Consider the following 16,639-nt stretch of genomic DNA (forward strand, 5'->3'; position numbering starts at 1 on the left):
ACTGACACCAAGGGGTCTGACTTTACCCTTATTGTAAAGTTCCTGCAGCAGGTCTACGCCAGCCTTTTTTGTCTGAGGTGCTACTCAGCAGGACCTAGGAGTAGCCTTCCTCGTTCCACAAATGAATGAACTTGGATTACGTAGGGAGATAACAGATGATAAAATCTAATTAGCAGTTTGTGTTTAACTGCAGGAATGTACACTTAAATGATTAAATGGACTGAGAGTTTTGTAGTCACGTTCCCAGCTGAGTTATACCTTGCAAAGCAAAACCAAAAAAGGATATTAAGAAAATTGAATACGAAGAGATATGATATCTAGTTAGATACTAGAACAGCCACATCTGGGAAGTATTACATTTCGCAACAACTTAGGATAAAGCATATTCTGCTTTGACTACATACCCTGATGATTTGTGTCCTCATTTTATACTGTACTTTTTTTTTTTTTTGCTTTTGGGGTCACACCTGGCAGTGCTCAGGTTACTCCTGGCTGAGTTGAGGGGACCATATGGGATGTCAAGAATAAAACTCAACTGTGCCACATGCAAGGCAAGCTGTACTTGCAACCCTACCTGCTGTACTCTCACTCCGGCCCCAGAAAAGTACATCATTCTAACCATTAAAATAAATGAAAGGGGGCCAGAGACAGGGGCTTAAGGGTCTTTATTTTATGTGCCAACACCAGTTTGATCCCCAGAACTGCCAACACCAGTTTGATCCCTAGAACTGCAGTCCCCCAGGTACTGCCAGGAGTTATCCCTGAGCACAGAGCCAGGAGCAAGTCCTGATCACCAGGTGTAACAAACCCTATCCCCCACCAAAAGAAGGGGGAAGGGGACAAGAAACCATTCTGATAAATCACCATCATCATCATCCCGCTGATCATCAAATTTCTCAAGCAGTCTCAGTAATGTCTCCATTCGTCCTAGCCCTGAGATTTTAAAAGGCTCTCTACTTGTCCTTCCCAACAATGCTGCATTGGAGGCTCTTTTAGGGTCAGGGGAATGAGACCGAGCTTGTTACTGGTTTTGGCATATGAATACACCATGGGGAGTTTGCAAGGCTCTCCCATGTGGGCAGGAAACTCGGTAGCTTGCCAGTTTCTTCCAGAAGGAGAACTAGGCTATAAAATATTGCGGCCTCGCACTTCCGGGAACTTGGTTTTAAGTCTCTGGATGTTGGCCGTTGATGGGATTACACGGTACCGGGGGCAGTCCCTGGGTGTGACCGCCTAGCTACTGGAAAACGGGAAATCTCCAGTCCCCATCCGAGCAGGCTTGGAGGTCTCAGTCCTGGGTCCCACACACCTGGGTTTCTCTGCTGGTTTCTTCATGTGTGAGGCTCATCTGAACGTGTGGAGAGGGACCTTGAGCATGGCTGTGGCTGGGCTCTGGAGGTCTTTGGCTGCCAGGAGCTCTACTCCTGGAGTGGGGAGGGAAGCTGGAGCCCATCCCCTTCGAGGAGCCCTGGGGAAGATAGCCAGGCGCATGGGCCAGAGACTCTCTGCGTTGCTCTCTTCTGGGATCTTGCTTTTAAGTCTCTGGATGTTGGCGTTAATGGTGCCATGTAATCCTATCAACAGCCAACATTCTGACAAATATTTTAAAGGAAAGAAAGTGGAGCCCAGTGTGTCATGTCAATTCCTGTATGATCTCTGAACACCGAGGAAACTGATTCTTCGAACTCAGAAGCAGTTCCCTAGGACCAAGTGCACTAAAGCAGACTTGGAAGAATGCCTGATCTGTGGTCTGACAGGTCACATACAGAATGTATATAAAACAATCCAGTGGGCCATAGGCACAACATAGCCAGACTTCCGCCTACATTCTCTGTAGCTGAATATGTATATATGTACAGACATATATGCACACCAACAGTGCAAAAGAGGACAGTAATTGTTTGACAAAATATTGATAAATATTTATAATCTAAATTACCCCATCATGTTAAGGTTTTATAGATGACTACGTATGAAAAGGAGGGCCGGAGCGATGGCACAGCGGGTAGGGTGTTTACCTTGCACGCGGCTGACCTGGGTTCGATCCCCGGCATCCCATTTGGTCCCCCAAGCACTGCCAGGAGTAATTCCTGAGTGCAAAGCCAGGAGTAACCCCTGTGCATCGCTGGGTGTGACCCAAAAAGAAAAAAAAAAAGTATGAAATACAAGCAACCAATAAAACACTGGTTCTGTCTCTTCCTTACCTATACAGTGATGTATCATTTGTCACCAAAGATTTAAAATGCCCATTATTGGCAAGAGAATGGAGAAATTACTGTGGTACATGTTGGTGAAAGTGTAGAATAACAGAAATGTTAGTCTTTTTGAAATGGACTTTTATTGGTGTTTATTCAAAACCTGAGTTCTAGCCATTCTGTTTTCTAGAAATATATCCTTCAAATACATAAGCATAAAAAATTGTTCACTATAGCCGAGGTTGTAATAGCATACAATTAGAAAAGGCCTAAAGAGCCATATAAGGACATGGTTAAGTGATACTGATTGTTACTATGTTGGTTACGTATTTTGTAACAATTTCTCCAAACCTTGGTACTTTATTTACTTTTTCCGGTTTGGGCTCAAGGATCACTACTGGCAGGACTCGGGGACTGTATGGGGTGATGGGGGTTGAACCCAAGTCGGATGTGGAAATGGTTAAGCCCAGGCTGGACGTGTCCAAGGCAGACACGCTACCTGCTATACTGCTGCTCCAGCCCCAACCCTTGGTGTTTGAAAAACTTAGTGTCTTTATCGTTTCTCTGTCACATCTCCAAAGTGACACTGAAGGTCTCTTTGGGCTTAGGAGCCCTCCTAAGCATGCAGTCACTGATGGCTGTTGGGAGCTGACAAGCCACTCACATGGGGGGACAAGGTGGCGCTGGCTATTGGTCAGAGGTTGCTACTGTCCAGGAGGCCTTCTCCAGTCCGCTGACGTCCAGAGGGCTAGCATTACACCGAGTAGGCAGTCCAAGACAGATGAAGGCTTAAACTGGGACCTTTCATGACCTCCACATCCCCCGAAGACATGTGTCCGCTGGTCTGTGAGTCACACAGCCGGGCCATGATTCAGAGGAAAAAGGGGCTGGTAGCTATGGACACCAGGTTGCAAGGATCAGCAAGACTCCGAAGGCTGAAGAGTAGGGAGTAAAGTGAAGGGGACCATTTAGGAAAACTTGGAGAGAAGCTTGGGGTTAGGAGGCAGAGACGAGGCAGGAGAGGTGATGGAGCTTGGCTCATGGCAGTCCTGGAAAACTCTGTTCCAGAATCTGAATTTTATAATAAAGTTAGTAAGTGCTATAAAAAGGTTTCCATATTAGGGGCTGGAGCAATAGCACAGCGGGTAGTTTGCCTTGTAGGCAGCCGACCCGGGTTCGATTCCCAGCATCCCATATAGTCCCCCAAGCACCGCCAGGAGTAATTCCTGAGTGCATGAGCCAGGAGTAACTGTGCATTGCCGGGTGTGACCCCCAAAAAAGGTCTCCATATTAATAATATCAGTATGGGTCTTACATGGAGGGTGAGTAAATGGGCATGAACAGGAGACACGTAGCAACTTCATTGAGGGTGGCGTTAATAGAGGGAGGAAAGTTGGGCACATTCTGAACTACTTAAAAGCTCCAGGGTCTGGAGTGATAGCACAGCGGGTAGGGCGTTTGCCTTGCACGTGGCCGACCCGGGTTTGATTCCCAGCATCCCATATGGACCCGAGCACCGCCACGGGTAATTCCTGAGTGCAGAGCCAGGAATAACCCCTGTACATCGCTGGGTGTGACCCAAAAAGCAATAACTAAATAAATAAATAAATAAATAATTTTTTTTAAAAAAAGAAAGAAGCTCCAAAGAAGTCAGTGTTTGCTTATATGACTTGCATTATATAGAGGAATCACGCAGATATGGTTCCTTGTTTTTTTTTTAAAATACTCCACCAAAAGCACAGGTGGTAGGGCATTCACCTTGCAAACGGCTGACCCAGGTTTGATCCCCAGCATCCCATATGGTCCCCCAAGTACCATCAGGAGTAATTCCCCAGTGCAGAGCCAGGAATAACCCCTGAGCATTATACTTGGGTATATTATAGCTGGTCATAGCTGGGTATGACCCAAAAAGCCAAAAAAAATTAAAAAATAAAAAATACTCTGTGTGCATGTGTTTGTATTGGGAAGAGGCGCCAGAGATGGGACCCATGCCCTCATATAGGCAAAACATAGGCTCTACCATACAATCATACATCCTAACCTGGCTCCTCTGTGCTTGATTGTAGCAATTAGGTAAATGGAAAATGTGGAAGAAAAAGCAAGTTTGAGGAGTAGAAATTCAGTTTTAACAAGATGAATTGAGGTTGTGTACACATGAAAATGTCCACTAAAGCAATGGGTACCGGGGACCTGAAGGTCAAGAAGTATACTTGACGGGCTAGAGCAATAGCACAGCGGGTAGGGCGTTTGCCTTGCATGCGGCCGACCTGGGTTCGATTCCCAACATCCCATATGGTCCCCTGAGCACCGCCATGGGTGAGTCCTGAGTGCAGAGCCAGGAGTAACCCTCTGCATCATCAGGTGTGACCCAAAAAAGCCAAAAAAAAAAAAAAAAGAAAAAGTATACTTGAACATAAAAAGTTATGAGTTATCACTATCAGTGAAAATTGGAGCTATGTGTTGGAATTATACTTTAAGATGACGAAGGGCTTACTCCTAGGAGCCTGGAAATGAATGCCAAGAAGTTGGATTGGGGGCACAAAAGGAATCTCTCTATAGGGTGAGCAAGAGTGTTCATACTGCTAAGCCAGGTAATGTTTTAAATCATACTTTAGGCTCCATGATTTATAATAGACTTTTTTGGGGGGAAGGGGGATTATTAGGGCCATACCAGAGATGATCACGGCTTATTCCGGACTCTGCACTCAGGGACCACACCTGCCTGGGGGGGCTTGGGGGGACCATATGAGGCCAAAGGATCAAAACCATTGCCACGTGCAAAGCAAAGCAACTTTATCTTTCAGGCCTGTATAATACTTTTTTTTTTTTTTGGCGTCACACCTGACGATGCACAGGGGTTACTCCTAGCTCTGCACTCAGGAATCACTCCTGGCAGTACTCAGGGGACCATATGGGATGCTGGGAATCGAACCTGAGTCGACCGCGTGCAAGGCAAACGCCCTACCCGCTGTGCTATTGCTCCAGCCCCTGTATAATACTCTTAATGATAGTTTCATGCATACAATGTTCCCACATCACAGCCCATCAGAGTGCTCCCCCCTCCTCAAGATTTCCTCCCCTCACTACCCCACCCCACCATTTTTTTTTAGACTTAGTTTTGTAGACCAAGTCTCAATTCTGTTGCCATTGGTCATTTATTACTATGTTTTTTAATAGGAAACTTTATTTTTAAAATGATGTTTCTGTGTTTCTTTTGCCATGTGTTACGATGTTTCTTTACTGTTTCTTTATATGTCACATAAGCCAAGCAATTTAAAGCTGGATGAATACTAGGGCTGGCAAGGTGGTAACAGGAGTTCCATGACACTGACACTGATCCGGGCAAGACCAGGGACTATCAAGCATGGCCTGGTACAGTCCTGGAGGTCCCCAAACACCACCAAGCACTCAGGTGTGGCTCTGGAGTACCCCCAAGCACTGCAGGGAGGTCCACAAAAAAAAAAAAGTGCATGAACACCGTCCATCAGCAATAACAGAGTAAGTAACTACCCTTGTTCCCAACATGAGGAAACCCTTTTATGGGGGAAGATGTGACGTGTTCCTCCCTTTGGGCAGTGCTCAAAGTGTGATGCACTTAACAGTTACCAAGGAGTCATACAAAGACACTGGCTCCGTAGCTCCTGGGGAAGTCCTGAGAGCCCGCATTTCTAAGGTTCCACGTGATGCCAATTCTGCTAGAGACCACGCGTTGAGTGGCAAAAGGTTAACCTGCTAACATTCACTTCGAGCATGTTCTCGCACGATGCTGCAGGAATGTCCCTTTGAAAAATTGGACTGTTCTAGAGCAGTGCAGACCTGCAGGTGGGTGTCAGTCACAGCTATAGACGCAGGTTGGAAAACCCCTGTTCCCTGGTGCCAGCCTATTGCTGGTCCCAGCAGAGGAAAAGCCAGAGAACCCATTTATGTTTCTAAGTGCAAGTTAAGATGTATTGCTGTACAGGGCCCCAGTCAGGATCTATGTGGAATGCTCTAGCATTGACTCATTGAGTAATTGACTTACTCATTCCCAGGACATACTCTCCACAGTGGATGCCTGCTTTTTAGAAATCTAGGTTTGTTTTGCTTCCTAAAGCCCTTTCATAGTATTGAAAGGGTCTTACTGCCTTTAACTTAAGTACTTCGAGAGAGACACATTTTCCCCGAGTCAGACTTCAAGGAGGACTCGGTTCAAAAACGGCCCTTGGTTAACACACAGATGTATTTTATGGAAGGCTTCTTTCCGTAGATACAAAGTTACAAAGTCTCAACACTCAAGCCTTAAAATGAAAGAAGACACCAGCAACCACATTGAAACATGACAAATGCCATCTGAAAAGACAGCTGATACTTTTTATTAAAGGCACCTGGCAGATACTTCAATCCATTCGCACAGAATGTGTGCTTATTATTAATAGCAAGGGACACACAAGAGAGGGGGGGGGGTAATATCCAACCGAGGTGACGACTAGAGGCATTTCTGGTCAAAGCCATTCTGTTGGAATTAGACAGATTGGGGGAGACAGGGGTGGGGGAGTGGAGGGGGTTCTTCTCACAGGCGAGGGAGGGACCCGGAAGCTCAGGCTTTAACAAAAATCAACAAGTGGTTCGAGCATCTGCTGAAAGAAGGCTCCTCATCGCGTTCTGCGCTGCGATCAAGAAAGCTGTCCAGCTGAGTTTGGAGAAATAAAACCTCCTTTCAAAGTAAAAAAAGAAAAACGACGTACAAGTACCCAGCATGGTACCTGTTCTCAAAAGAATCGGGAGAAAAAAAATCTAGGCTGGAGGCCGAGTATCTATACCGTTCCTCCCTCCCCAGATGCTTGTGGGGTGTCAGTGGGGTGTTTGGAGATGTGAGAGGAGGACACCCACGTGCCGTAAGCCTTGCAAGCACAGATGAGCACCCCACGTGCCGTAAACCTTGCGAGCACAGATGAGCACCCCACGTGCCGTAAGATGTGCAAGCACAGATGAGCACACCCCACGTGCAGTTTAGCCTTGCAAGCACACAGGCGCGCCAACTCGGGCCCGGCTGCCGATCCAGAAGCAGGAAGAGGGCGCACCAGCCCCGCCACGCTTCACCCTGCCCTTTCCTCCGAACCCCCGCGCCCACCTACCTGCACAGGGTGGGGGGAGGGGAGGGGAGCGCAGGGGCAGCCCCGGGCGAGCCCCACTCTGCCCTAGGAATCGCAATAAGGTGGCCCGTGGCTTAGAGCCCAGCCACTGCTCCCCGGGGCCGCACCTGTCCACCTGGCCTGCTAAGGAGGACGAGAGCAGCCTGGAGCCCCCGCAGCTCAGCCCAGGTCCCCGGAGCGGCGGGAGACGGAAGTGCGCCGCTTCCTTCCGGCCGGCGCCGCACGAGACGGGGCGGGGCGCCCCGGGAGTGGGGGGCGGGGTCTCGCGCTGACGGACGGCTCTGCGGGCCTATGAATGCAGCCGTAGCGGCCCGGCCTCCCTGGCGCGCCCCTTCCCCGGGGCCGCCGACGCCCCCCAACCCCCCATTTCCAGGGTGTCGCACAAAGCCCCGCTGTCGCCTGGCGCGCTGCAACCCGTAAGTGCGGCTCGCGGCGCCCCCCACCCCACTCCCCCGGCCTGGCCCGGCCTGCTCCCCTCTTCCCGGAGCCGCGTGCAGGACAGCCGAGGCCGCTCAGGTCAGTGACTGCGTGGCCGCTGGCGGGCGGGGGGCGGGGGGCGCGGGACTCCGGGGGGGGTGTCTCGCAGCGGGGAGGGCGGGCCGTGCTGGCTCCCGCCTGGCGCCTGGACCGCGGGGGAGCCTGTCCCGCCGCGATGCGCTGTCAGGGGGCGCGGCCCGCGGCGTGGGGAAGGGCTCCTGACCATGCATCACCCCCCACAACCCACCCCCCCCCACCCCCAAATGCGGGGCCCCGAGCCGGGAGTGAGGAAGTTGGCCGCGGGCCGGTGGCGCATTCTCGGGCCACTTGTGCGCTCGGGCCGAGGGCGCGCGCGGGGGTCCTGGCCGGAGTCCGGCCGCGGGCGCGCGGGCGCGCTGCAACTTGCGCGGGGCTCTCCCGCCGCTCGCAGGCTGCGTGGCCCCCCGGCCCCCCGCACGCGTCTGGGTGTAGACGCCAGAGCTGGGATTTCATTTCCCTGTTCTACCGCTGCCGAGGGGATGATGCCTCTGAATTCGGTGGCGAAACTTCCGTTCCGGGTTGCTTGCGATTTTTTTCCCCCCAGTGCTGGACACTGAGTTGGCACTTAAGTATTTGTTGCCCTTCTGCCTTCCCGTGGGGGTGGGTCCAGCGTGGAGGGGGATGTTTAGGACTGCCCGCCGCCCAGGATTCCTGAGGCTGGGCCGGGGGTTGGGGGGGGGGGATTCAGCCCCACTCGCACATGATTTGGCAGACACCCCTCTTCTCCCTCACCGCTCCAGAATCTCCATTTTCAGTGCTCGCGCTGGAAAAGAAAAAAAAAAATGTTGCGCCTCGCGGTTTTCTCTTGCTGTTCGGTCTGTGGGGTTTGGTTTAGGGATTTTGTTCGCGGCGGCTGAGGGTTTGAACCTAGGACCTCTCGCCTGCAAGGCAAGCCTGCCACCGCTGAGCTATGTACGAGTGGGTCATCTTGCCATGTCAGTTGGTTCGGGTTCTTCTCCGGAGGGCAGGTGGTGTACCTTTAGGAATTAGAAAACTGTCCAAGCCCGTGATGTCCGGCCAGTGGTCAGACTGAATCATTAGTTAGATGCGCCTCGTTGTTGTTGGAGGAGGGAAACAAGATGTTCCCGGGGATGGGAGCCAGCTTACTCACTGCCACGGCTCCCCCGCCTCCCACTTGCTGCTTCCAAAGCAGGCTCCGCTCCTGCTCCCTGCGGCTCCTCCGCTGCTGTTGCTCCCCGGGGCAGAAGCAGCTGCCCTGCTTGCACACCTCCGCCCAGCAGGCTTCCGACCCGCGGTGTGTTTCCCCCACGCAGGTAAGGGCCGGAGAGAGAGTACAGTGGGTAAGGCACTTGCCCTGCACGTGATCAACCCGCGGTCGAGCCCCACCAGAAATAACGACCCTGATGGTACAGCCAGGAGTAGGCCCCTGAGCACCACCCCCAGGTGTGGCCCTCAGACAAACAAGCAAGAGCACAGGTGAAAAAGTCATGTACCTGAGTCCTATTTCAGTTCTTCAGAATCAGTCAGTATACCAAGTCAATTGCACAGCAATTGCACAGCAGGTAGGGCATTTGCCTTGCACGTGGCCAACTCGGGTTCGATTCCCAGCATCCCACCCATATGGTCTCCCGAGCACCACCAGGAGTAATTCCTGAGTGCAGAGCCAGGAGTGACCCTGGAGCATCGCCGGATGTGACCCCAAAACTAAAAAAAAATAAATACATCAAGTCTTGGGGTCAGTGTGATAGTTCTGCAGGTAGCGTGCTTGCATGTGATGGCCCAGGTTTGATCCTGGGGACCACGTACAGTCCGCCCCGCCGAACCCCTCTCAGAGTGATCCCTGAGTGCAGAGGCAGGAGTAACAGACTTGGCCAGTGTGTTCCCTTCTATTCCTTAAGGCATTGCTTAATGCCTGTCTGTCTCAGAGAGACTCTTCATAAATAGCTGTTGTGTTAAATAAATGTTTGTGCTGTGGATTGGGGCAGCTTGGAAGCCTGCTTGAGATTTGGGTGGGAAGATGGAAGGGCCATGTTAGAGGAACAGGAAGCAACTGAAGTGAGATAAGCACCGGGTATATCCAGGAAAGGGACTCATCTATAGGGACCCTTTTTTCTGTGTTTGTAGGAGTGCTTGGAAGAACAATGCATGTAAGTGTTTGACACCATGATATCCATCAGGCAAAGAAAAGGAATTAAAGCCACAGAAGTCTCTGAGGATTATTCAGCCCCAGAGGAAAGTGTGAAGTTGGAAAGCAAGTTGTCATCCGGTAGGTGATTTCAATTAAGACAGCGTTTCAGATTGCTGTTATTGCTGCATGTTCGAATATTACTCTCCAGTAAGAGTTGGTGAGACCAAACAGTAGAAGAAGTCTGTAGGCCTTGCACATGGCCGACCTGGGTTTGATCCCCAGCATCCCATATGGTCCCCTGAACACCTCCAGGAGTGATTTCTGGGTCAGAGCCAGGAGCCTGAGCATTGCCAGCTGTGGCCCCCAAACAAAACACAAAAAAACACTCATTAAATATCCGATGGCGTGAATTCTCTGGACTTTTTTCCCTCCAAAGTTGCTTTCTTTTCCTTCTTTATGGGTAATACTTGGCGGTGCTTGGGGACCCGTGCAGTGTCAGGCTTCCTAATGCACATTCTCAGCTCATTGAGCTGTCATGCTAGCCTTAAATTGCTTTCTTAATTCAAGTGTGGTCAAAAATTTTTTGCTTGTGTTGGGGCCACAACTGGCAGTAAAAGTTGTGGCTTCTTTCTGGCTTTGCACTCAGGGATTACTCCTGGCAGTGCTAGAATGACCAGATGTGTCGAGGATAGAATCCAGGTTGGCCTTAAGGAACACAGGAGTCTTAATTTTATTTTCTTAATAACTTTCTGACCCAAGAAATTTTGAGGGGATACGAGATTCTTGCTCTTGGCATTGTCTAGGGACCACGTGGTACTGGGAATCAGACATGTTGCTACATCTCCCTGGCCCAAGATGTTTTAAAGAGTGAACATTTTCATCTCCATAAGTCAGTTTGAATATTTTGCAAAATTTATCATCACTGTCATCACTGTCATCCCGTTGCTCATTGATTTGCTCAAGCGGGCACTAGTTATGTCTCCATTCTGAGACTTGTTGTTACTGTATTTGGCATATCAAATACTCCAGGGATAGCTTGCCAGGCTCTGCTGTGCAGGCGAGATACTCTCAATAGCTTGCCGGGCTCTCCGAGAGGGGCAGAGGAATCAAACCCGGGTCGGCCGCATGCAAGGCGAATGCCCTACTGCTGTGCTATCTTAATTATAATCATGTTAATTCTTTTGTGTGTATAGGAGGAGTTTCGGTTTAGGCACCACACATGACAGTGCTCAGGGATCACTCCTGGTCGGGTTCAGGGGACAGAATGGATGTAGAGCCAGGGATTGAGCCTCGGTCAGCCACATGCCAAGCAAGCGCCCTACTCCAGCTGTCAGCCATGTTGTTTCTTACCAGCCAGAGCTAGCAAATAAGGTGTAAAAATTGTTTTCTAAGATGAAACTGAGCTGTCGTGGGAAGTCATGCCACCTGACTCAGCTAGTAACACATTTGGAACTTACACTTCCTGGTGACATTATATAATGCAAACTCAAGGGATGTTTTTTTATTTGTTTTTTGACTTAAAGCATAACTTTAGGAAGGGAGCATTCGTTTTACCAAAGCATGCGATATTTTTTTCAAGTCAGCAAAAGCTAAACAAAAGTGAAAAATAAGAAGAAATACTCCTATAAACCCACCCATCTCTAGACTCTTACCAGTGACACTTTTATTATCTTGCTGTCTCAGTGTTCTCTGCACGTGCATACCCTCAAGCATTCATATGTAATTTTACAAAATTAGGATCCTGCAAGCTGTTTTGCAACTTGCCTGCATAAAAACATACATCCATGTGTTTTTAAAATATAACTTGGGGGGCTAGAGTGACAGTATAGCGGGTAGGGCACTTGCCTTGCATGCAGCTGACCTGGGTTTGATTCCTGGCATCCCATATGGTCCCTCAAGCATCACCAGGAATGATTCCTGAATGCAGAGGTAGGAATAACCCCTGACCACTGCCAGGTGTGACCGAAAGACAAAAGAAGAATAAAATATAATTTTGTATTCATTAATGCTTCCATTTATTTGAATATTTAGTGGTTTTTAACTTTGTATCTGTGGAAAACATCCTTGTAGCCACATTTTGTTTAACGTGTTATTTCTTTGGAGGTTTAGAAATGCTGGTCAGGTATTAGACTCATTTTAGTGACTTTTTCTCCCCGCCCCCCCCCCCCTTGTCTTGTTGCATTTCAAAGAGGTACCAATTTTTTCTTCCAGAGGGTTTGAGAGTGTCTGTAGATTACCAAAATTCTATGATTAACATTTTAAAATGTTAAACTTTTTACATTTTATTTTGTTTTTGTTTTTTGTTTGTTTTTCTTTTTTTTTGCTTTTTGGGTCGCACCCGTCGATGCACAGGGGTCACTCCTGGCTCATGCACTCAGGAATCACCCCTGGCAGTGCCCAGGGGACCATATGGGATGCTGGGATTCGAACTTGGGTCGGCCGCGTGCAAGGCAAACGCCCTACCCGCTGTGCTATCACTCCAGCCCTAAACTTTTTACATTTTAAATGTAAAAAGTAGAACTATCAAACCAGCCAATATTTTTAAAATTCAAGTTCATTGTTCTGATTTGCATTTCTTTACTTTTTTATTTTATGTTTATTGCCCCTGTTTTGTTTAATCAATTTCCAATTTGAATATTTATTGGTTTTTTTGTTTTGTTTTTTTTCTTGCAACCCTAAAATATTTATTATATATGCAAGATATCTAAATTTCTGTTTGTTTAGATATAAACAGTATTTAAACAAGCAGTTGTGCTCGGGGTTTACTCCTAGCTCTACCCTGGGATCATTCTTGAACTTGTTGGGGGAGTATATGTGGTGCAGGGGATCAAACTGCATGCAAGGCACGTGCCCTACCCACTGTAATATCTCTCTGACCTCCCCCGCCACCACACATTCCTGAGTCTGGGCTCCAGCAGAGGCCAAGAGGTGCCTGGGATAAAACTTCGGGCCTCATAATTCTAAGTATATTCTTTATCACCTAGCTCTTTAATCTTCCTTATATGCAAGAAATATTTTTCTTAGTTTTGAAATTTTTTAACTTGAGTTGCATGGCTTATTTTTAGTGTTTTTTTTTTTATTTTAAACAAGTTAGGTGCCTGGTCGCTTTTATTGAGTAAAGCTAAGAAAGTGTGCAAACAGGTGCCGGGGTGCTAGTCCAGGAGGTCAGGCCTATCTGGCTGACCCTGGCTCAAATGTCCAGCACCACATGCAGTTCTCCAGGTATCACCAGGACTCACCCCCTAAGCTCAGGGCCAGGAGAATTTCCTGAGCGGCACAAGGGGTGCCCTGGCTGCCCCAACTCCCACCCTTCCCAGCCCCTCTCTCCAGTCCCTCCCCAGAATGGGTTTATGCAAGTCACAAAAAAAGTATCCCTAGTTGGCTCCTGAGAACAAGGGAAAAGTCAACAATGACGGACAACTGGAAATTTGACATCCTTAATAGTAGAACTATTGGATTAGAATTAGTAGAACTAGTAGAATTAGTAGGACTATTGGACTAGAATGCTTGACTGACCTGTCTGTTTAATTTTTCTGAAAGGCTGTACCAACAGAAGATTATGGAAGATTCTGTCGTTTACAATTGGTGGAACTGTTGCCCTTTGCATTGGACTTCTTACCTCTGTCTACCTGGCCACTTTACATGAAAATGATTTATGGTTTTCTAATATTAAGGTATGGGATTTCTCTGACCATTGCATGATTTACTCCTCAGTCTTCCTAGTAGTCGTGTAGATAAATGACTAAGTCAGTGCGCTTTTGCCATAAAGAATACAGTTTATTATAAGGTTTGATCCCTGAGTTTAAGAAAAATTGTGTTTATTTAAAATATAAAGTTATTTAAATTTTTTAAAATTTTCTTAAGGAAATCAAATAGACGAAAACACTTTTCCATGTAGTAGGATTGAGAATTCTTTCTAGTACTTTCAATTTTGTCTTTGTATATGTATTACTGGTCAAGTATAACATTTTTTCCTGCTAGGTGCAAAATAATTAAAAAAGAAAATCAAATGGGAATAGTTTTGGGGATGTGCTGAGAGGGGGCTGCAGAGAACCATAATTTTTCCAGATTCTTTAAGAAGGCCTCTGTAAGTTACACTTACTGTCTTTCTTACCTCTTTTACTTTCTTTTTATTTTCATCACTTTCTTTTGTTTCCTCTGGGTATTTGTAGAACCCTCCTTGGCACTGTTTTAGGAGCAACTATTATTTACATAAGAAAGTATTACATTGTCATTGTTCTTCACTCAGGTACACCTATTTTTTAAAAAAAAAATTTTTAATTTTATTGAATCACCATGAGATAGTTACAAGCTTTCATGTTTGGGTTATAATCTCACAATAATCAAACACCCATCCCTCCACCAGTGCACATTCCCCACCACTGATTTCCCGGGTATACCCTCCCTTTCCCACCCTCCCCCTGCCTCTATGGCAGACAATACTCCCCATACTCTCTCTCTACTTTTGGGCATTATAGGTTGCAACACAGACACTGAGAGGTCATCATGTTTGGTCCATTATCTACTTTCGGCACGCATCTCCCATCCCACTGGTTCCTCCAGCCATTGTTTTCTTAGCAGATACACCTATTTTGGTTGCTGTTACATGTGTTTACGATGGGGGTCATGCCCAGTGGTTCTCCAGGTGCCATTAAAATTGCTCCCGGAAGTGCTTGGGGGGAGGGGCATGTGTTCTGTCATTGACATCACATCCCTGGCCTCCAGGTACACTTGTTTTTAATCCACAATGCCTGCTGTTACTGCCATGCTTTGTAAGATCTAGTTTCTTACCAAACGTAAGGTTCACCTTCAGAGACTGAAGGCTTATGATCTGTAAGAATATTTGAAAGATTGGTGCAAGATTTAAATTCAGTTCCCAAGAGGTTACCCACAATAAAATAGGAAATGAAAGGAACCTTTAGTTCTGTTATTGGAGTTTTTCCAAAGGAAACTACTTTGGAGTATACTTTGACGACTGGATATGAGTAACTTCTATATTTTAAAACCTGTCCATTACCTCTGGAAACTTAAAGAGACATGGTCCCTCTATCTCAGACACAACATGTGGCCACTCATCTAACTTCGTGCAGATGATGGTGCCAAAGAATAATAATTTTTTTTTTTTGCTTTTTGGGTCACACCTGGCAATGCACAGGGGTTACTCCTGGCTCTGCACTCAGGAATCACCCCTAACAGTGCTCAGGGGACCATATGGGATGCTGGGCATTGAACCTGGGTCGGCTGCGTGCAAGGCAAACGCCCTACCCGCTGTGCTATCACTCCAGCTCCGAAGGTAATGGCTAAGGATGCCCGGCATGTGAGTAGGGGCTAACTGAGCAAGTTAAAGAGAAAAGGTGACTGTCAGAGGGAAGGCACAGAGAGAAAACATTTGAGAGGCGAGAGCAGCTGAGACCCTGGGGGTTGGCACTTCTTCGTAGAGCTGGAGAGTAGAGGGAGAGACAGAGTGGGGGGAATGGGATGGGAAATGAAGCCCAGATCAGGAAGGTGATCTGCCCTAGAGGATGTTTCAGAAACAGCTTTCTCTCAGCAGAGTCATGAGCCCTATTTTTATTTTTTTTATTATTTTTTTAAATTTTGCTTATTGGGTCACATCTAGCAATGCACAGGGGTTACTCCTGGCTTTGCACTCAGGAATACTCCTGGCGGTGCTCAGGGGACCAGATAGGATGTTGGGAATCGAACCTAGGTCGGCTGCATGCAAGGCAAGTGCCCTACCCACTGTACTATCACTCCCGCCCAAGCCCTGTTTTTTGTTTTTCATCCTATTGGTGTTTTAGGTAGCTGAGGCCAAAGTATGGAGAATAAATTTGAGGATAACAAAATTACAGCTAGTGAACTACTATAATCTAATCTAGTGTGTGTAGTAGTATGTGAATATCCAACTAGGGTACTCAAGAAAGGAATATCTTCCGTGTGTCAGTCACTGAGCCCTGAGAATGCATACGCTAGGACAGTTAATGCCAATGAAAAATCAGGAACTAAGTGGAAATAAGTAGGATGGTGAACACTGAACAGGATAGTAAGGTCTTTCTTGAGAAACTACTTAAAATTGAGGGTAAAGAGACAGAGAACTAAATAATGAGAAGAAGGCAGTCAAGTCAAGGTCTCTGAGATTATTATAGCAGAGGGAGAGGTGAGAAGACTCTTGTCGTCAGAATAAAATTGTTGAGTTTCAGAGAGAAGGCATGCATGACTACAGTTTTTCAAGAAAGGATAGGGCCAGGTCATGCAGGACCTGAAAGCTGACAGGAATTGGAGTGAAGTGGACAGATACATCTTGGTGTGGAGGATGACGGAGCGGGGAGGAAGCATCACTGACTCTCATTAGTGATGACCAGATGGGCGGACATGCCAGGCACTGTGAGACTGAATCCTGGCGGGGAGCAGACCCGAGGGTCAGGTGACAGAACCAACTGCATGGTGGTGCCAGACTTCGGTAGTCCCACAGAACCGCCTTCACTTCAGAGGCCAGTCACAAAGCCAGGGCAAGCCTGGGCTACCCTCACTTTTTTTTTTTATAAGATTTTTGGGTCACACCCGGCGATGCACAGAGGTTATTCCTGGTTCATGCACTCAGGAATTGCTCCTGGCGGTGCTCAGGGGACCAAATGGGATGCTGGGAATCGAACCTGGATCAGCCACGTGCAAGGCAAACGCCCTGCCCGCTGTGGTATCACTCCAGTCCC

At 47.7% G+C, this 16,639-nt stretch overlaps 1 protein-coding gene across 2 annotated transcripts in view; it reads left to right on the forward strand.

The window, feature by feature from the left end:
• Window positions 1-7,693: 7,693 nt before the first annotated feature.
• DPY19L3 (dpy-19 like C-mannosyltransferase 3) overlaps window positions 7,694-16,639 on the forward strand; it is an 83,589-nt gene continuing 74,643 nt past the window's right edge. Inside the window, exons 1-3 of one of the 2 annotated variants that reach the window (XM_055145266.1) lie at window positions 7,694-7,843; window positions 9,929-10,070; window positions 13,473-13,606. In XM_055145266.1, the coding sequence (XP_055001241.1) occupies window positions 9,968-10,070; window positions 13,473-13,606 (237 nt within the window). In that variant the 5' untranslated portion in view covers window positions 7,694-7,843; window positions 9,929-9,967. Of the gene's footprint in view, window positions 7,844-9,928; window positions 10,071-13,472; window positions 13,607-16,639 lie in introns of those variants that run through there. The other variant, XM_055145267.1, reaches the window with a different exon arrangement.

The sequence above is a fragment of the Sorex araneus genome, chromosome 8 (assembly GCF_027595985.1).
Source record: "Sorex araneus isolate mSorAra2 chromosome 8, mSorAra2.pri, whole genome shotgun sequence".
NCBI classification, from domain to species: Eukaryota; Metazoa; Chordata; class Mammalia; order Eulipotyphla; family Soricidae; genus Sorex; species Sorex araneus.